We start from the raw sequence: 22,331 nt of genomic DNA, 5'->3' as shown, positions 1-22,331 counted from the left end.
AAAATACAATATTCTAATCAATGAACAACCAAGGAGAAAACTATACCATCACCAGTGCTGGCTAGGCAACTTACTGTATATAAATAGGAAGCAAGTCCCAGATTCACAAGCACTGATGATGTTACCTAGTTGACTAATGAAACATCTGTAACCAAACAACCTGTCAATCTAGACAGGTCACATTTCTTAATACTGTCAAGCTGTAAAATGCTGTGGAATGAATGCTTTGGAAAATGTAAATGATTTATCACCTTTGCAGTACAGACGGCAACAGTTACACTGATCAGTAATTAACAGAAAATGTCATTTACTCATATAGCCAGAAATAAACTTCTCCTTTACAGAATATACCTTATAATAGAAATATGTCTACCTTGAGGGTTATCCTTTATACAATAAACATATTATGTTCCCATACGAAAAAGTAATACACTGTTATATATCAGATTAGGAAAAGCTAAATAAACCAGTTAGATTCTTTAATTAAAATTATAGATAGTCATTTCTAAAGCTTACTAAAAGATTAAACATTATCCAGCAAATTACCTGAATCACGAATCCAAGAAAAGAAAAGTTAAAGAACAATGAGTTAAATTAAACAATGGAAATTTTATTTAGGGAACCTTCCTGCGATGAATTGAAATTGGCCACTTGTCCCTGATCATAGGAGTGGCTCTCCAAATGGAACAAGGAAGAATCTTCTTCCTTGTTCCAAAGTTGGGTAGCTTAAGTCAGCATCTAATTTTGTTTAATTTTCAAATCATTTTGAGTAGCAGAGTTGCAATTGCCACGTTTCCTAAGGACAGGCCTTAAAAGGCACCTGTCCCCCCCCCTCCCCATAGCAACTTTTCCTTCTGTCATATTTCTTAGAACTTAGGTGGAAACTACTGCTTGGGGGCTGACTTGCAGTGGCTCCTATGTGCTTTTCTACTGGCCATCTATGGTTCCCATTGTTTCATCAGTCACATAATTCTGCCAGTGGGAGCTGAACAAGGAAGAAGTGTGATTATTATAGTGACACAAATGCTGGGAGTGAATAGAAAAATGTTATTTCGTTCTTTTATTTTTCATGAAACTCTTTAATTATTATTTTAAATTTCAGGAGCCGCAGGTGTTATTGTGGGACATCCTTTGGACACAGTAAAGGTTAGTGTATGTATGTATATAATTAATGTAATTCTTACACATGTAAAAAAATCATTTAGCATGAGGGTGATTTGAGATATTATCTCTGGTAGGGTATATTTTGTGTGATTAACACAACTCATAAAAATTCTGTCCTAGTTTAATTATAGAGCACATTCATAAAGCTGACATGTAGTATATGATTGTGCATATTAATACTTTTAGGTGGCTTGGGAGAATCTGATACTAAAGCAAAAATTTAGGATTATTAAAAAAAATACTGGCAATGCAGAATACAGATAAGTCCAGAGTGATCTTGCATACATTCTAGCAAATTAATAAGCCTTTATTGCCCCCTTTCTGCCAAGGGGATTAAGTTTATGTTATATTGAAAGTGGGATTTTTATGTTCCATCAGAGTTCAGATTCTTGATTTAGTACCCTGTCACCAGCAGTTTATTTGGATGTATTATGGTACAACTGAAGAATCGCTTTGGTGCATTTGGATGGCACAGCCGATTAGAAGGAAACCTTTATTAATGTGGGAATAAGTCCTGAGATTGTAACAAGCAGTTTATTTTCTTCATTCATGGCCTCATACACTTCGTGGTGCACACTGATGCAATATGTAACAATTACTAGGTTCCCATGAATAGGATTGGGGTTCTGTATGCTTGGAGGATTTTAAAGACAAAAGTGCCAAAGTACAGTGTTTGGTTGAATGCTCCCCTTTCCTGTAATAACTGTGCCAAAGAACTAATCACATTTGTGTATTTACAATTTGCTGTGCTGTCCGTGAATTTGTCTGGAAGTGAGGTCTGAAGGAATATGTGCTTTCCAGTTCTGCCAAATGGATGGCTTTACTGTCATTGCTGGTAGCGCGTGCTAGGAGTCAACAATAGGCCTTGTGGGAACATTTTTGCTACGTTTCCTACTTTTGCTTGGGCACAGCCAAGAAACAAGCCACACATCGTTCAATACAACTGTCAAGCTGGCCCCTTCTTTACTATTGGATCTTGATGCAGCTTGGGAATGGCAACTAGGCAGCTTTGTTCCATTTCCAAATCAGCAAGGGAAAGGGAAAGATCTTAAATAGTGAATTAAGAAGCGGAGTCATAGAGCAATTCAGTACTTACTGATTAAGTAGCAAAGGTGCATCCTGAGGAATAAGGGAATGGGAGCGGAGAGCTGTGCTGAATAGCTCAGTCTATTTGAATGTGGATTATGTCCTAGTACAGCAAGTCTCTTCTAATCAACAAATAAGGCATAGAGACCATGCTCGAAGTGAGTACTCTGACTCTTTGCACAAAACTTTGAGCCCAGTTAGAAACATGCCAGATTTCAATAAACAAGAAAACAACGACGGTCAGGGAATAAGAAGGATTTGGAGAGCAGTTTAAATATAACCTGCATTATAACATTGCTACACTGGATTGGTTTAGAAAGGGGGATGAGTGAGTGGGGTGTTCCGGTTTCACAATGATTGTGTTGTTGATCTCACGAATAACAAACCTGCTTCCTAAATATGTACTGCTTTTTTTTTGGCATAGACCTCAGTGCAGTAGTTAATGTTTACATTTCTTGTAGGTCATCTGCGAATACCCTATACAGACATTCTGTGAGGTATTCCTCTCTCACATTAAAAAAAAAAAAAGGGCTGTGGCAGTGGTGGCGATAAGTTTAATTTTTCAAATATTGTGTCATTGCAAAAGCAGCTGTGTACAAATAACATTGATCACTAATTAGTTGAGTTAGTGCCAGTATCTGTCTAGGCCTGAACCCAGACCACCCACTCTGAGCAGTGAAGCCCCTTGGCGCTGTTTCTCCTCCTTTGTTGCTGAGGTTTCCTGGCTGCTTCTCTCTTTCAGATCTCTGGACAGCAAGAAAGGCATAACTCACATACATTCTCCTTTATAATGCAAGATGAGGGTTCAGGGATAGGGCAACAAACTGAGTGAAAACAAAAGGAGATGCGTTTGTTTTGTAGCTCTCCAATATCTCAAACTGATTTGGCTGCTTAGTACATTTTCCTTATCGCTACTGGCCTCCGGCTAATAAGACTTATTAGTGGATTTTCTCTTCATGGATATGTTGTGGTATTTCTTGATAAGGTCCAGGAAGACATTTATATGTCTAAAACAACCATTTAGTCTGTCTGTCTGTCTGTCTGTCTGTCTGTCTGTCTCTATCTATCTATCTATCTATCTATCTATCTATCTATCTATCTATCTATCTATCATCAAGTATTTATTTGTATTTATATGTATATTTTTATTTGGCTGTGAACCGCCCTGAGTCCCTAGGGAGATAGGGCGGTATAAAAATACGAAAAATAAATAAATAAATAAATAAATAAATCTATCTATCTATCTATCTATCTATCTATCTATCTATCTATCTATCTATCTATCTATCTATCTATCTTTTTTTCCCCAGGGAATTCATTTATATCAAATTTACTTATCAGAACAGCTATCTAGGTCCAAAACACTGTTATGTATTTGGATTAGTATAGTGATACACCTCAGTATAGATATTTAATGTAAAACAAATGAAATGCACACCTGCCAGGTTAATCCTCCCTACTGTGAAGGCTACATGGCACTTTTCTTCCTATCACAATGATACAGTGGTCTATATGTAAAGGGAGGGATAGCAGTTTACAGGCTTTGCAATGGAGGCTAGTGAAGTGATTTTGCTGAGAAAACGATTCTTTTCTTTCCCACAATTTATCCAAGGAGTCTAAAATACATAGGCCTCCTTTTTATCCACACAATAATTCTCTAAGATAAATTAGGCTGAGAATTGGTGATGAGCCCAAACTCACCAAAAGAGTTTTATGGCTGAATAGGAACTTGAACTGGGGCTCCTATTCTAAATCAAACTTTTCTAAAATAGCCAATTTTGCACTCATTGAAAGGATCAGCCTTAACTTGCAATTATCTGCCATTCAGAATAAGGAACTTGTTTCCAGAACGTCCCAGGATAAATGATTCTTGACTACAGAGGTCGGGGAGACATTCTGATAATGAAACTTCTGTCTAACCCTTCCAAGGCTCAATTTCAGACAATATTATTGTGAGCTGTCCCTAACCACTGCAGAAACTAGGATGCTTAAGCGAGAAAACACTTTGATGCCAGCCAAAGTCTTCTCTTACTTCTCTTCAGTAAGAAAAAAGAAACAAAACATTCTGGCAGTATTCTGCTTGCTGAGTGGCATTTCTTCATCCTCTGTGCTGTCACCATTGCTGATATGTCAGGAGTATTTCCTTGCAAATAGTGCCCCATGGATTAGCTGGGACTTGGGGAGCCAGATTCTCCACCAATGAGAGCACAGACCACTTCTCATTCTCATTCTCATTCTTCTGCATATGACAAAAGAAACAGGGGCAATATGCATTTGCAAGAATGTCAGCTGTGGCAAATAATCTGACTGGCAGGGCTCCTTTGCATTCTATTTGCAAATTTGATTGATAGGGCTCATTCCATTCTGTTATTGAGTTGAAATATCAATCTGCAAGTGCTTCAAGATTTTTATGTGATTCTTGCAGCCAGGGTGGGTTTGTCCAGCTCGATGTCACTCGTGTCAGAGTGCCTGTGGTGGCCCTTCAAGCACTGTGCCAGAGAAAACAGGCTACCGAGCTCCATTTTTGGCTGTTGACGGTCTCCTGCAACCCTCTGCCAGCGAAAATGAAACTCAGGAGGGCCACAAACTCCATTTTCACTGGCAGAAGCACTGCAGACTGGTCCTTTGTTGTTTCCATGGTGGCCCTGTGGGCCAGAACTAAGCACCCTGTGGGCCGGATCCCACTCACAGGCCTCGAGTTTGACACCCCTGATCTAACAGATTTTCTCCCACCGTTTATGTTAGCTTTATAAGCTTCCACCTGACACTATTTTCATTTTTCCAGCCCTCGCTGACTGTTTTCATTTTCACCAATTCATTTTTAAATTAGGACTATACTAATAGTAAACACATTTCTTTGTGTTATGAATAGCCAAACATGGTATTCAAGCATATTATCAACTCAAGCTATGAGGAAGGGCATACTAAAGCAATAATGTAAGAATGGGAGATGAATTTCTCATAACCAGTTTACTTATATTTCTTTTATGTACCCCACTCAGCATTTGATTCTTATCTTTTCCTTTTGTGTGAGGGCATATTCTATTTTCTGCCCAAGTAAGGCAATTATTCTTGTTAAGTTTTGGAATGAGCTGTTGAGAAGGGTTTTCTATTCTTCCTTTCAAACCATGAATCAATACATTAAAATAGCACACATTTTGGCACAGGGCTTTGACGTGCCTCCTTTGTTAGAGCTCTTGGCCATGAGCAAAACTTAACGGCAGAGCATAAGATTTGCCTACAAAAAGTTGCAGGTTGGCTGGGTAAGACTCATAGCTAGAGGTCCCCTACAATAAAAAGCAGTGAGTTGGAAAAACAGTGATCTGGTTCAATACAAATCATTTCCTACGGGGCCAATCATAATTTGCACGTATGTAGTGGACAATATATATATTGCCCGAAATAGATACCCCAGAGTGGTTTTTAGTTGGGTTTTTAAAAATTCCATAAATCGATGTCATGTCTTGACTTTATTAAATAGATTTTTATAATAAATAATAAACAGAGTTTTTTCCTCAACTGAATTTTAAGAGTGGATTACAATAGAGATCATCTATCAAGTGATGGCAATGTGCATAAAGTATGAATAATTGTAGAGGATCATAGAATCATTGGAAGGGACCTTGGAGGCCTTCTGGTCCAATGCCCTGCCTAAGGCAGGAGCCCTTAGACAAATGGCATCCAGGCCTGGTTTTCCAATACAGAGATGGCTACCTAGATCAGGGTGTCAAACTTGCGGCATCACATTGTCATCACATGCCGTATCACAAATTCTCCCCCCTTTGCTAAACCGGGGATTGGCGTGGCCAGGGCCTGATATATCCCGCCCATGGGCCAGGAATTTGACACCCCTGACCTAGATTGTAAATGTAATTAATCTGGATATTCTATATAGAAGGGTATCCATAGAGTTTCCCAAACCTTAGATTTTACAAAATTCTAGTTGCAAAAGTGACATTGTTTTACTAAACAACTGCAGAGATACTTGCCAATCATAAGAAGTGTTTAAGCATAATATTTAAGAAAGCCGAATAGATAATTCTGAATCAGAAGTGTGCATAAAAAAGAATTCAGCAAGACGACAGTCATAAATCAAGTAAATTTGCATAATACTCAGAGTTCATGTTTTTATTTGCACAATATGCTGACAGTAAAGATTAACCTATTATATACACTTTTTATCTTTGGCAGACATTTGATAGAACGCATGTTTTTCTTTCATTTCCTTGTTTTCTCCTCTTTTGGAACAAAGCATAGATTGGAGTAACATGCAAGTGTTCTTTGTTTGTTAAATGTGATCTCTCAGTAATTGCATTTCATAATTGTATTTTTCTGTAGACTCGCTTACAAGCTGGGCAAGGCTATGGAAACACATTTAACTGTGTCCGCACTATATACAAAAATGAAGCTGTAAGTATGCTCTTGTGTCTGAAACACAAAAGTACAGAAAACAAGGGAGGTTTTTGATGTGCTTAATGGATAAATAGGGTTTTGAACACAGTATTTTCTCAGCTCTCTTCTGACGTTCTTACCCATGCAGAGTATACATACTCTGGCATGCATTTTGCGGTGCAGACTGTGGGCTCTCCCAGACAGGTGTTTAGATTTAAGTAAGGGAATATGATGTTTCCCCTTCACGTGCCACTATTGCTGGGTGCAAGCAGTCTCAGGTTTCAGGTTTCTCCTGCTTTACTTACAGTAGTTTTGGCCAAATGCAACTGAAACAGAAGGAAAATAGAATCCACTCAAAGGTATTAATAATAATGGTGTATGTGGAGCCCTGGTGGTGCAGTGGTTAGAATGCAATACTGAGGCTAACTCTGCCCACAGCCTGGAGTTCAATCCTGATGGGTCTTCAAGGTTGACTCAGACTTCCGTCCTTCCTTGGTTAGTAAAACGAGGACCCAGATTGTTGGAGGCAATATGCTGACTCTGCTTAGAGAGGGCTGTAGAGCACCATGAAGCAGTATAACTCTAAGTGTTATTGCAAAGTGATAGTTGTCTGTGGAATAATGTCATATCTGGAAGGCCCCTAACTTTTCCTCACTATTGGGAAACTAGTATTTGAGAACAAGAATCATAAACTATCATAAAGTTGAAAATTTTCACTATTTTCTGAGCAGTCTACTCTACCATAAACAGTTGAGAATGTTAGAAAAAGTAACTTAAGCTAAAAACTTAAGCTGAATTACCCTTTCTTGACATTTGAAAGTCAGGGGCAGCAAATAAATTCATTCCATCATCCATGATTTCTTGCTTCAGATATGAAGATACCTACATTAGCAGTCCTTAACAATCTCTTGAATATACAAAACCCAATCAAGCTTCCCACATAATGCAAACTCAGCACACTGTAGTTTAATAGTTAAATATACGAACTTATCCACTATCTCTCGTATCATGAACATCCATAAAACATTTCCCTTTCCACTTTAGAACTATCATATAATGTTCCTATTGTGTTTTGTCTTCATTTTATGCAGACTGTGGGCTCTCCCAGACAGGTGTTTAGATTTAAGTAAGGGAATATGATGTTTCCCCTTCACGTGCCACTATTGCTGGGTGCAAGCAGTCTCAGGTTTCAGGTTTCTCCTGCTTTACTTACAGTAGTTTTGGCCAAATGCAACTGAAACAGAAGGAAAATAGAATCCACTCAAAGGTATTAATAATAATGGTGTATGTGGAGCCCTGGTGGTGCAGTGGTTAGAATGCAATACTGAGGCTAACTCTGCCCACAGCCTGGAGTTCAATCCTGATGGGTCTTCAAGGTTGACTCAGACTTCCGTCCTTCCTTGGTTAGTAAAACGAGGACCCAGATTGTTGGAGGCAATATGCTGACTCTGCTTAGAGAGGGCTGTAGAGCACCATGAAGCAGTATAACTCTAAGTGTTATTGCAAAGTGATAGTTGTCTGTGGAATAATGTCATATCTGGAAGGCCCCTAACTTTTCCTCACTATTGGGAAACTAGTATTTGAGAACAAGAATCATAAACTATCATAAAGTTGAAAATTTTCACTATTTTCTGAGCAGTCTACTCTACCATAAACAGTTGAGAATGTTAGAAAAAGTAACTTAAGCTAAAAACTTAAGCTGAATTACCCTTTCTTGACATTTGAAAGTCAGGGGCAGCAAATAAATTCATTCCATCATCCATGATTTCTTGCTTCAGATATGAAGATACCTACATTAGCAGTCCTTAACAATCTCTTGAATATACAAAACCCAATCAAGCTTCCCACATAATGCAAACTCAGCACACTGTAGTTTAATAGTTAAATATACGAACTTATCCACTATCTCTCGTATCATGAACATCCATAAAACATTTCCCTTTCCACTTTAGAACTATCATATAATGTTCCTATTGTGTTTTTGTCTTCATTTTATGCAAAAGGCAGACTTACTGATAAAAGGGGAATTCAAAGCCTTTTATTTTACCTTAAACAGAACTATTACTTGTCCATACATTCTATGCATGTCTGGGTTTTCCCCCCTGATATTAAAATGCATCTTTTTCATTCTTTTTTCTTTTACTCTTGGAGTATCTCATATAACTAAACTCACTTTGAGGTGAAACTCTCCTGACACTCTAGAAGTTTCTGCTATCAGATTTTCTTTATGTCAGTTTGTTCTTCCTCACTGGAATGGAATTGTACCTTCAATATGTACTATACAATTGATTGATTGATTGATTGACTGACTGACTGATTGACTGACAGGAAGATATATTTTTCTGCTTGAACAATAACAAAAAGAAAAAGCTCATCAAAACAAAATTAAAACACAGAAAAATAAAAGAAGTGTAAAAATGAGAGTAAAGAAACAAAACAAATTTCCCCTACGAAGTTGTCTTGAGAAAATGTCCCATGAAAAGCAATGGAAGGAACTAGGAGCACTCAGTCTTGAGAAGATTGAGAGGGACTTAATAACACATGCTGAGTACCTGGAAGAATTCACATAGAAGACATTGAACATCTCTGTTGTTTCAAAGCATAAGACATGGAATGAATTATCCAATTAAATGCTATAAAACAATTTTTTAGAAGTAAAATCAATTCTCCATAAAGAAGTGGACTCTCTTTTACTGAATAAGTTCAAGTAGAGGCTAGGCATCCTTTAGGATGGCATTACTTTAATATGGACTCTGCTTTCAGCAGGCAGTGGACTTGATGGCTTAAATTGCCCCTTTTAATTCCATGATTCATACCACAGTGACTTCTAAAGATACCATCTGCTTTTCATTACTAATAGTGCCATTCTTTCTAAAAGTTTGGAACTCTGGTGCAATTTGCATTTCTAAGTGATCTTTGGTATTCTGCAATACTCTATAGCACTCTATGGGCATAATTTATTGAAATACTGTCAAAATGTTCCATATTTAGATTATTGCTTTTAAGTGTGTAGATTAACATCTGATTATAGCATTAACCTTCACTTTCCAACTGACCTATCCTTTTTTATGTCATACGCTATTATAAGATTCAATTTCTACGTTCAAATTCTACCTGTCATCCTACCATCTTCCTGTACTTTTTACTGATGTATTTATAAACCACTCATCTTATTTCAAACACATTGCATGCAGTTGGGTGGAGGAGCGGTGTTGGAAGCCATGTGTATTTATTACATTGAGTTTTCTTGCATTTTGGGAGTTCTTCCACTGTCACTCTGGTTTTATACATGTTTCATTTTCCAACACTTGGACTCATGCTAGGGTAGTTTTTGGAATTTCATTGCTCTTGATCAGCTCACAAAAGTCACGCCTAATGCATTTTTCTGCTCCTTGTAAGAGATAATTCTTATGGTAAATATTTTTCATCACAAAACACAAACACATCCAAGAAACAAAACTTTTTCAAACAATGCTCCAAGTGTTCCCCTGTCATCTTAGAATATGCCTATAATAGTATATTCAGAACCTAAGATAAGGTGACATTCTGGCCAGTGGGATATTCTCTTGTCAATTAAGATCATACCCTCCTTGAAAATTTATACAGATTTTTTTTTTTTTTTGCTGTTAAGACTGAAGACTATTTTAACTAGGTGACTATAAATTAGGTTTTAAGGTAAAGCAATCCAGTAGCTGAGATCTCTGTAACCTTGTTCTGTTCTCTTTCAATAAATCTTATTAAAAGATTCTGGGAGAATCTTGCTTTCTATGAAAGTGGATTGCCAAGAGCTTGACAGTGGCCTTCAACAAGAATGTCAAAGAATATGATTTCTGGAGTACTACAAAAAGAATTACAAAAAGAACTCAGAAAGATCTGCTAACATTTCAAGTAAGAATTCCTGGTGCTTAACAAAATTAACAGAAGTCTGTTTTCCTGCTTTCCAGTTTTAATACCTATATATTTAGAATAGATAGTAGTAATGCCAGAATGTACTGTATAGAGGTAAGCATACATATTTTTCCCTTTCTTTTTCACATCCACTTCCTTTCTTCTGGATCTCATCAGAAGAAAGCACAACTGATGAAGAGAAAAAGAAAAGTTAGAGAAGTACAAGAGAAAATATGATGATGCCATATAGTACAAAAGGGTTGTGACTGTGTAAAGATCATTAATATGGACAATTAGGAACATATATACTTTCCCCACCTCTGTCGTTGAAAACACTATAGTTTCTAGCCCTCAGCACCTCTTCCTAGGTACATCAATGTTTTTATGGCTTACGAATCAGAGATCTTACACAAAAACGTATGTTCGTATCAACTTCTGCTTTGTTATAAAAATTAATGATGTTAGGGAAATTCTTAAATAAGTTCTTCATTGATTAATAAGTTAATATATAACTCCCCAATACAATGTATCCCCCAATATAATTAGGGGATATCTGGATGAAAACCAGAAGTTCTCTAGTAACTACATAATCTGCCTTTTTACTAGAATACAAGAAATCTGTTTCTTATATCCTCTGTTGTTCCTATATGTAGCTCACAGTAAATTAACTCATTATAATTTTCTATATTTCATCAACTTTCCACATACTTTTTGTTCCCATTAAGTCCAGCCAGTTGACAATGGAACAGAGCAGAATTTCTTATGCAACACTCATAAGCTACCTATTTCTGCTAGATATAGAAACTCAGTTAACCAAACTCTGCATTGGCGACAGGAAGGGCATCCAGCCATTAAAACACTCTGCTAGCTCCATTTAATTGCCCAGATTCCACCCCAACCCACAAGGGATTATGGGGTTGTTAAATGAAGAAGAAGAAGAAGAAGAAGATGATAATAGAAACTAACTCAGTGCTATGGTTCTACCAGTTCTCAATTAATCCCTTGAAGATATTTCTCTGTTTATCTTTAGAAAGAAATTTCTAATTATGTATATTTATTAAACTACTTTTTTCCATTTTAATGTAAACAACACATTCTGTTTTAGATGTGGGAAGAACTGTAATTAATCAATTCTTTTACACTGTTAAAGTGCATTGACTGCAAAATTTATCTAACATCTTTCATTAGCAATATTCAATTCTTAGATTTTGTTATGTTTTGTGCCCTTCAGAGTCTCCTCTAATTTGCTAATTTAAAATCTTAATGGGTATACAGACAAGATTTTTAAAAACTAAAAATGTAAGGCAATGTCCTGAATGTGGAATACAAGTTTTTCAGCAAGAATAAAAACCTATTAAAAAGCTGACATTTGGATCTTGATAAATAATGTTATTTATTTAAAGTATTGGCTGCCCAACTTCAGTGGAGCCGTATTCACATCCAATTTTACTTTTCTTGCAGGTTACTGGTTTTTTTAAGGGAATGTCTTTCCCATTAATCAGCATTGCTGCTTATAATTCATTGGTATTTGGTGTCTTCAGCAGTACCCAAAGGTTTATTTGCCAACATCGTTATGGAAAACCTAACCATCCTCCTGCACTTACAGATATAACTTTAGCAAGCATGGTAACTGGAGCTTTCTCAGTAGGAATTGGTTGCCCAGTTGACCTAGTCAAAATAAGGCTACAGATGCAGACACAGACTTTTCCTAAGGGTAAGTCCAGAATGTACCTTTGCTTTTTATCATACCAGTTTAAAAAACTTCCTTCCTGGAATTCCTAAATTTAGGGTAGAATTGGGGCAACTGGATGGAGCTGAGCATTTACTGGCCAGATGCCCTTCCTGACCTCATGCGGAGTTCTCAGCAGACATTTTTCTTTGCACCTTAGGAAACATCTGCCGCTACCTAGGATTGAACTCTCAGCTTTCTGAATGAGAGGCAAGCATCTTTCCCACTAGGCCACCACACTACTCTTTTCTCATACCAGTTATGTATAATATAATGGGATAGGATGGGATAGGATGTAACATGTCATGACATCATGACAGCAAACCCAAAACTTATATATTTCTGTCCAAGGCAGAACACAAGTCTGTATGGGCAGAATTTGCATCCTAATATCACAAAGCATATGTCATCATTTTAATGTAATCATACTTTGTTTTGCACATTATTATTCCATACAATTATTCCTATAAAGCAATAATACAGCTAGCTCTGAAAGAATTGACTTTAGCAACCCTCACTATATAAACAATATTGTTGAACTTATTAAATAAACCTTTATCTCATAAAACACAGTTGCAATACAATTACACTTGTTCATTCAGCCGGAATATTGCCATATTGGGTTAAAATCACATAGGTAAAGGTAAAGGTTCCCCTCGCACATACATGCTAGTCGTTGCTGACTCTAGGGGGTGGTGCTCATCTCTGTTTCAAAGCCGAAGACCCAGCGCTGTCCGAAGACGTCTCCGTGGTCATGTGGCCGGCATGACTCACACCAAAGGCGCATGGAATGCTGTTACCTTCCCACGAAAGGTGGTCCCTATTTTTTCTACTTGCATTTTTACGTGCTTTCAAAACTGCTAGGTTGGCAGAAGCTGGGACAAGTAACGGGAGCTCACCCCATTACACAGCAGCACTAGGGATTCGAACCGCTGAGCTGCCGACCTTTCGATCGACAAGCTCAACGTCCTAGCCCCTGAGCCACCGCATCCCTTAAAATCACGTATCATTTATTTTTTAAAAAAAGTTGTATTAACCTTTATTTAAAAATATTCACCTTTTTTTTTTAATAATATGAGCCACCAATAGCATTGTACAAAACAAATTTTAATGGTCCATGCCCAGGTCAATAGTCCAGCATCATTTTTCAGAAATCACAACCAGATTTCTTTGGAAAGCAACCAAATAAAACATGAGAGAAACAGACATGGAAAAAATAAACATACCATCATTTGCATGGGTACAACTGATACATAAAGTCAAAAGGAAATTTGTTAGTTAAAAGCAGCTCTAAATCAAGTAAAAGGGATGAAAGGATGAAAGGTGGGTATTTGAATGCCATGAATCATTTTCCTTTTTCTGATTTCTGGTGGCACCATACTAGATCTAGGAAGGGCCTTAAAATAGAACCTATCAGTCATCAATTCACTGTATACCCGCTGGCCATTCCAGCCCTTTGGTATGGCCTCCCCTCTTGTAGAGATATCCCTACCCTTTTAGGTTTCTGGAAGGCTGTAAAGACCTGGCATCTCACCCCCCACCCAGCCCAAGGATGCTAGGATGGGAGTTAAGCTGGAAGCCTGGTTGGTCTGGCCCAGGGGTGAAATGCTCTGAAGTCTGCTACCAGTTCGCTTCGCTACCAGTTTGCTTTGCGCACCCATGCATTGTGCGCACCAAACACGTATTTTGCATGTGCATGTACAATACATGCCAACCATGTGCTTCATGCACATGCACATCGCAGATGCTACGGCACAGCGCTGAAAAAGGAGGATTAAGAAGCTTTTTCTGAGTCTTCAAAGGTAAGTAGAACAGCGAAGGGGGGAACAGCTATGCCGCGTGATTTAGATTAGCTAGGAAGCAGGATTTCCTGCTTTTTAGTGAACATAAATCATGCGGCACAGCTGATTGTCAGAAATACCAGTTCGCCTGAACTGGTAGCATTTTTTTTACTACCGGTTCCCCTGAACCAGTAGCATTTATTATTACTGGTTTCGGAGAACTGGTCCGAACTGGTAGCATTTCACCCCTGGTCTGGCCCTGGGAAGAAGGGTACTTAAGTTTTCATCCTTGTTTATATGGATTGTTGTGAGCTGCTTAGAATAATTATATGAGATAAGTGGCTACATAAGCAAGTAAATAAAGTAAATAAATAAGCAAACCAGCTTTCAGTTATTATAAAGTGGTGATATGAAACTCCCATTGCCTCCATGGGTGTTAGGCTGGGGGGAAAAAGCCATAGGAAAGAAGAAATCAGAACAAAGCCACCCCCTGCCCCCTTAGCCAATATATATTGCAAATGTCTGAGGAATTATTTGTATCTGATCCTAAAATCTCCTTTTACTTCTTCTCTAGCCAACCTGGAAATGAAGCACAAAGCAACTGGCATTTCAGTACAGGCAGCCTACCGAGGTCCCATTCACTGTGTCGCTACCATTCTTCAGCAGGAAGGTTTGCCAGGCCTCTTTCGAGGTACGACTGCCATGCTTCTGAGGGACGTCCCAGGATACTGCCTCTACTTTATCCCTTACGCATTGGTTTCTGTCTGGATCACTTCAGAAGAATGTCTTTCTCCCACTCCCTTCGCAGCATGGATGGCTGGTGGCATTGCAGGTATGAACTTATCTCTCCATGTGTTATTTGGCTGGGTTCACATCGTGATATTGGGCCTTAATATGTTTGGTTTGCTCTTGCATTGGAATAATAAATAAATGTATTAGCTATAGGCTATATATCTTGAGTAAACTAGAACAAATTAAAATATTATTTAAAGCTCTTAGTGCAGCATTATGTATGTATGCACGAATGAATGCAGGTGCTGAGCTTATCTTCATTATACCATAAAATCAAGGGCTGCCAAAAATTGCCATTTGTTTTGGAGGACTGGTTTTGGGAAGGGTGCTCCATATCCTTGAAAAGCATTTTTTCCTTTTCTTCTTCTTCAGGTTTTAAGTTCTATACCACCACTAAGGGTCACAGCAAGATTTCCTTTTCCTCCAAATTCCCTAAAACGTTTTGTAGGAATAAAGCCACAATTTTAAAGTGAAAAAGAAAAGGATCTGAAGGAAGAGAAGAATCCGCTGACCTTCCTCAGAAATAGAGGATCAAGGGATGTGAGAATGGCAGGTTTCACATGACATACTGTTTTTGCTTAATTTCTTCAGAGGGTAGACAGCACCACACTTGTTAAAAATGTAAATTAATTTAAATAAAAATTTCAAGTCCTGGACTGCTCCCTGAAGCACTGATGCTTGCAAGGAAGTTTCTTCTTTGTGTTTTATTTTGAATTGGTCATTCAGACAGAAATGGAAAAAGTATCTTTTCACCCTTCTGTTTTTCTTCTCATCTCCTTGTTTTAATGCTTCAGCATCCACAAGCCTTGCTCCCTTTTGCTGCAATTTATGCACAATACTTAGCTTTAAAAAGGAGAACCCACTTATATGTTCTTTTCATCCACAGGATTTGAAAAAAAAATAAGACCTGAGTTTCAGTTTTCAATATGCACTTATAAACAGCCTCTTGGAATGTAACTTGTTTGTAAATAAAGGAATCTCTATAGAATATTATCCCCCAAAAAACAGCACCACAAAAAACAGATTAGGAATACAAGTTAAAATAGGGAAGAAAATGGTAAGTGAACACCTATCTAGCCTAGATGAGTTCAAGTCACCAGGACTGGATGGATAACACCCCAAGATTCTGAAGAAACTGGCAGATGAGATCTCAGAACCACTGAATTATATCTTTCAAAGATCCTGGAGCACAGGGGAACTGTCAGATGAGGACAGGAAAAGAGCTGATGTAGTTCCCATCTTCAAAAAAGGAAAAAGAATAGATATAGGAAACTACAGACCATCAGCCTGATCTCAATACCAGGGAAGATTCTGGAAAAGATAATCAAGCAACAAATCACCAAACACCTAGAAGCAAACAAAGTAATAACCAAAACCCAACATGGGTTTGTCAAAAACAGATCATGCCAGACAAATCTTATTGCAGTCTTTGACAAAGTGACAAAATTAGTGGACCAGAGGAATGCTGTTGATATAATTTACTTGGACTTCAGTAAAGCATTTGATAAAGTAGACCATAATCTACTACTAGATAAAGTAGAAAAATGTGGGTTAGACAGCATCATCACCAGATGGATTTGTAACTGGCTGACCAACCGCACTCAACGTGTAGTCCTCAATGCAACTACATCCACATGGAGGGAAGTATGCAGTGGAGTACCCCAAGGCTCTGTTTTAGGCCCAATACTCTTCAACATCTTGGACATGGACAAGGGAATAGATGGGGAACTCATCAAATTTGCAGATGACACCAAGCTGGCAGGAATAGCCAACACTCCAAAAGATAGGCTCAAGATATAGAAGGATCTTGACAGACTTGAACATTGGGTGCTATCTAACAAAATGAAATTCAACAGTGAAAAAAGTAAGGTTCTACATTTAGGCAAAAATAAATAAATCCACAGGTACTGTATATGTGGTACCTTGCTCAATAGTAGTAACTGTGAGAAGGATCTTGGAGTCCTAGTGGACAACCATTTAGATATGAGCCAGCAGTGTGCAGCAGCTGCCAAAATTGCCACTTGTTTTGGAGGACTGGTTTTGGGAAGGGTGCTCCATATCCTTGAAAAGCATTTTTTCCTTTTCTTCTTCTTCAGGTTTTAAGTTCTATACCACCACTAGGGGTCACAGCAAGATTTCCTTTTCCTCCAAATTCCCTAAAACGTTTTGTAGGAATAAAGCCACAATTTTAAAGTGAAAAAGAAAAGGATCTGAAGGAAGAGAAGAATCCGCTGACCTTCCTCAGAAATAGAGGATCGAGGGATGTGAGAATGGCAGGTTTCACATGACATACTGTTTTTGCTTAATTTCTTCAGAGGTAGACAGCACCACACTTGTTAAAAATGTAAATTAATTTAAATAAAAATTTCAAGTCCTGGACTGCTCCCTGCAGCACTGATGCTTGCAAGAAAGTTTCTTCTTTGTGTTTTATTTTGAATTGGTCATTCAGACAGAAATGGAAAAAGTATCTTTTCACCCTTCTGTTTTTCTTCTCATCTCCTTGTTTTAATGCTTCAGCATCCACAAGCCTTGCTCCCTTTTGCTGCAATTTATGCACAATACTTAGCTTTAAAAAGGAGAACCCACTTATATGTTCTTTTCATCCACAGGATTTGAAAAAAAAATAAGACCTGAGTTTCAGTTTTCAATATGCACTTATAAACATCCTCTTGGAATGTAACTTGTTTGTAAATAAAGGAATGTCTATAGAATATTATCCCCCAAAAAACAGCACCACAAAAAACAGTTTAGGAATACAAGTTAAAATAGGGAAGAAAATGGTAAGTGAACACCTGTCTACCCTAGACGAGTTCAAATCACCAGGACCGGATAGGAACTGGCAGACGAAATCTCAGAACCACTGAACTATATCTTTCAAAAATCCAGGAGCACAGGGGAACTGCCAGAGGACTGGAAAAGAGCTGATGTAGTTCCCATCTTCAAAAATGAAAAAAAACCAGATCCAGGAAACTACAGACCTATCAGCCTGACCTCAATACTAGGGAAGATTCTGGAAAAGATAATCAAGCAACGAATCACCAAACACCTAGAAGCAAACAAAGTAATAACCAAAAGCCAACATGGGTTTATCAAAAACAGATCATGCCAGACTAATTTTACTGCATTCTTTGACAAAGTGACAAAATTAGTGGACCAGAGGAATGCTGTCGATATAATTTACTTGGACTTCAGTAAAGCATTTGATAAAGTAGACCATAACCTACTACTAGATAAAGTAGAAAAATGTGGGTTAGACAGCACCACCACCAGATGGATTTGTAACTGGCTGACCAACCGCACTCAACGTGTAGTCCTCAATGGAACTACATCCACATGGAGGGAAGTATGCAGTGGAGTACCCCAAGGCTCTGTTTTAGGCCCAGTACTCTTCAACATCTTCATCAATGACTTGGACAAGGGATCCATCAAATGGGGAACTCATCAAATTTGCAGATGGCACCAAGCTGGCAGGAATAGCCAACACTCCAAAAGATAGGCTCAAGATATAGAAGGATCTTGACAGACTTGAACATTGGGTGCTATCTAACAAAATGAAATTCAACAGTGAAAAAAGTAAGGTTCTACATTTAGGCAAAAATAAATAAATCCACAGGTACTGTATATGTGGTACCTTGCTCAATAGTAGTAACTGTGAGAAGGATCTTGGAGTCCTAGTGGACAACCATTTAGATATGAGCCAGCAGTGTGCAGCAGCTGCCAAAAAATCCAACACAATTCTGGGCTGCATAAACAGTGGGATAGAATCAAGATCACGTGAAGTGTTAATATAACTTTATAATGCCTTGGTAAGGCCACACTTGGAATATTGCATCCAGTTTTGGTTGCCACGATGTAAAAAAGATGCTGAGACTCTGAAAGAGTGCAAAGAAGAGCAACAAAAGATGATTAGAGGACTGGAGGCTAAAACATATGAAGAACGGTTGCAGGAACTCGGTATGTCTAGTTTAATGAAAAGAAGGACTAGACCAGACATGATAGCAGTCTTCCAATATCTCAGGGGCTGCCACAAAGAAGAGGGAGTCAAGCTATTCTCCAAAGCACCTGAGGGCAGGACAAGAAGCAATGGATGGAAACTAATCAAGGAGAGAAGCAACTTAGAACTAAGGAAAAATTTCCTGATAGTTAGAACAATTAATAAGTGGAACTACTTGCCTGCAGAAGTTGTAAATCTCCAACACTGGAAATTTTTAAGAAGATGCTGGATAAACATTTGTCTGAAGTGGTGTAGGGTTTCCTGCCTGGGCAGGGAGTTGGACTAGAAGACCTCCAAGGTCCCTTCCAACTCTTCTATTGTTGTTGTTGTTGTTGTTGTTGTTGTTGTTGTTATTATTATTATTAATAATAATTATTATTATTATTATCTTATGCCCTGTAATGTCCTCCTTTCTTCTTTCCTGGACAGAAGGTTCTAGAACATACCAGATGATACCTTTGTTCTTGCAGTGAAGGGGAAGTTGAAATTGTGGGTCCTGTGTTGATGAATTGCCTTTTTTATAGAAATCTATGAAAATGTGTATTTCCCCATGTATAACACAATATCTGGGCTATCCAGGGGCTGATTATCTTAGTCTCTTGCTAGTTAATCGGGTGGTAGAGTTTTCAAACTATGGTAGCCAGATTTTATGTTAGAGCAGGGGTGTCAAACTGAATTTCTTTCAGGGCCGGATCAGCATTATAGTTCTCTGTGGGCTGAGATGGGGGGGATGGCAGAGACGAGACAGATGCCTCCTGCAGCGTCCCGTTTTCAGCCTGGACGGCCTCCTGCAACACTCTGCCAGCCAGAACAGGGTGCTGGGGGAAGTGTGTGGTCCCCCCACACACCCTGTTTTGGCTACCAGAGGCACCATGGGCTGGTCCTGTGGGCCAGATTTAAGTACCCCATGGGCCGGATTTGGCCCACGGGCTTTGAGTTTGAAACCCCTGTGTTAGAGCTATGATTAAATATAAAAGTTCTGCCAAGTGAGGTGATGCTGAGCTTTAACTAGGCTTCCATAAGTCAATATATTTTCTCTTCCCTTTTCCCCCTTTCCTCCTCCCCCTTTTATACTTTTAAATATATATATACCTATGGTTTTATTTTATTTTGTTTGCTATACTTGTCTGAAACATAATGGTCTTAATTACAAAAATACTAGAGCAGCTTCAGCAAATGTAAGACATAATATAAGCTAACATTGTAGGGCTTTATAAATATTATTATTTATATCTTTTTATCATTATTTGTCTTTGTTCATAGCACTTAGATTATTTATTGTTGTAATTTTATCAGGTTTTTTTGCATTTTATACCTGTACTTTTTTTTGCTTTAATAATTTTATTCTATTATGAATTTTTATTTTTATTTTTACTTTAGCATAATTGTTATTAATTATAAGCTGATCTGTGACCGAAATTAAAATTGATTGATTAATTGATTCAGAGTTACATGAACAGAATTGAATTACAAGTCACATCAGACAACCTAGATACAAACAAAATAATTTGATCATTCTGGTGTGTACTATTCCAGTAAAATTATCACAAATATTTAAGAATGTTTAAACTAGTAAGGATACAAAAAGAAAAGATGCTATATAGGGGTTGTGATTTTGAGAAGTGTTAAAATACATAATCAGATCTATTTTTCTTTTACTAGAAAAGGGGAAGATGTATCTCTGAGATCAAGGTTGTAAATTTGATTTAATGTTATCATAGCATGCATCAATTCAATATAAATAAAAATTTTGATCTCTTTTTAAAAGTTATTTATTTTCTCGATTAACTAATTTTTTAAATACAGAAATGGGGAAAATCACAGACTTTTAATGTTTTTGTTCATGTAACAATTTCAATTGAGGGATGGTAATTTCTGATATGTGCCACTGTAGGTTGGTCTACTAATTTATAAAATAACATGAAACTATTTGACTTCTCTCTTTTACTGTGTCTGCTAATTTACTTTGAATGATAAATAGGAGTTCCACTGAAGTCAGTATTTTTTAACCTGTCCAATTATTTTCAAACCTTGGCACATAAAAGCAAAGCCAGTTATTGGTTAACATGAATAGATTTTTCCAACATTTCACAAGAATAGCACAACCTAACTGCATTCCTCTAAGCCAGTGCTCTGTAAAAACATTCATGGATATAGAGCAATGTGCAAAACATCAGTTAACTTATAATGTACATTCCATTTATCTGAAACTCTGGGGCAATTGTGTTTGAGGTATGCGAAATTCTGTGATTATACCATGCTCATTTATTTTGAATGTAAAACTTTTACAGGCAGTCCTCAACTCACAACCACAATTGAGCCTAAAATTTCTGTTGCTAAACAAGACAATTATTAAGTGAGTTTGGCTCCATTTTACAATTTTGCTAGTCACAGTTGTTAAGTGAATCACTGCAATTGCTAAGTTAGTAACACCGTTGGCTTCCCCATTGACTTGGCTTGTCAGATGGTTTCAAACAATGATCATATGATCCCGGAACACTGCAACTGTTAAGTGTCTGAAATTTGACCATGTGATCATGGGGATGGTGACCATGATGATGCTCATTAAGTTACTCTTTTCAGTGCCATTGTAACTTCGAGTGGTCACTAAGTGAATGGTTGTAAATTGAGGACCATCTGCATATAAGTGTTGCTTCTTTTAAAATTATTGTTTTTTTAGGGTTGATTCCTAAAAAATGTTGTTTAGGGTTGATCCCACGTTATATCTATCATTCAACCTCTAGGCATAGTTTTATATAGCCAGATGCATTTGTTAACTGGAAGCTTTTCTAGTTGGCAAAGGTGGGATGACCCTACACTGTTACATTAATAATAAATCATATAAAGCATGGAGACGTAGGCTTGTTCTATCCCGGGGTGGACAATTGATTTTCCCAAGGGGCCACAAGGGGAACTGGGACTGTTGTCAAGGGCCATTTCCCCTGATGTCCCCCACCCTCTGATGATGCCCTTCCTCTGCCATTCCATCCTGACAATGCCCACCCCCAAAGTTGATACTTCACTCACCTGCCACCAACACTCCTCTGCCAACATGAACGACAGGCCACCCCCAATGATGCCTGTCACTGTGGGCCGGACTGGAACAGCCTACAGACCAGATATGCCCTGCAGTCCATAAAATGCTCAGTAAGAAGAACTTTTCCTTCATTTCCCATTAGTCCCATTATCTATGGGAAAGAGATGGCAGCATGCCTGCAGATTTTTTATTTTTTTTATTTATTTTGTCAAACACAAAAGTATATATAAGTATAAGCATGAAATAACCATACAAATTGGATACAATCAAAGGGAACATTAGGACAGGAATGGTAGGCATGCTGGTGCACTTATGCACGCCCGTTACAGATCTCTTAGGAATGTGGTGAGATCAATAGTAGATAGTCTTTGGTTAAAGTTTTGGGGATTTTGGGAAGAGACCACAGAGTCCGGTAGTGCATTCCAGGCGTTAACAACTCTGTTACTGAAGTCATATTTTCTACAATCA

The 22,331-nt window shown here is 37.9% G+C and overlaps 1 protein-coding gene and 1 long non-coding RNA gene across 2 annotated transcripts in view; one reads left to right on the top strand and one right to left on the bottom strand.

Moving 5' to 3' along the window:
- SLC25A48 (solute carrier family 25 member 48) overlaps window positions 1–22,331 on the top strand; it is a 37,833-nt gene that overhangs the window by 5,638 nt on the left and 9,864 nt on the right. Inside the window, exons 2-5 of the mRNA XM_058167401.1 lie at window positions 1,103–1,146; window positions 6,589–6,660; window positions 11,992–12,244; window positions 14,615–14,872. Coding sequence (XP_058023384.1) covers window positions 12,013–12,244; window positions 14,615–14,872 — 490 coding nt within the window. The 5' untranslated portion in view covers window positions 1,103–1,146; window positions 6,589–6,660; window positions 11,992–12,012. The remainder of the gene's footprint in view (window positions 1–1,102; window positions 1,147–6,588; window positions 6,661–11,991; window positions 12,245–14,614; window positions 14,873–22,331) is intronic.
- Window positions 10,625–22,331, bottom strand: part of LOC131190238 (uncharacterized) — a 30,809-nt gene continuing 19,102 nt past the window's right edge. The window contains exon 4 of the long non-coding RNA XR_009153267.1: window positions 10,625–10,719. This is a non-coding gene — a long non-coding RNA (uncharacterized LOC131190238). The remainder of the gene's footprint in view (window positions 10,720–22,331) is intronic.

The sequence above is a fragment of the Ahaetulla prasina genome, chromosome 2 (genome assembly GCF_028640845.1).
Source record: "Ahaetulla prasina isolate Xishuangbanna chromosome 2, ASM2864084v1, whole genome shotgun sequence".
In the NCBI taxonomy this organism is placed as follows: domain Eukaryota; kingdom Metazoa; phylum Chordata; class Lepidosauria; order Squamata; family Colubridae; genus Ahaetulla; species Ahaetulla prasina.
This window is presented reverse-complemented; position numbering and strand designations above follow the sequence as displayed.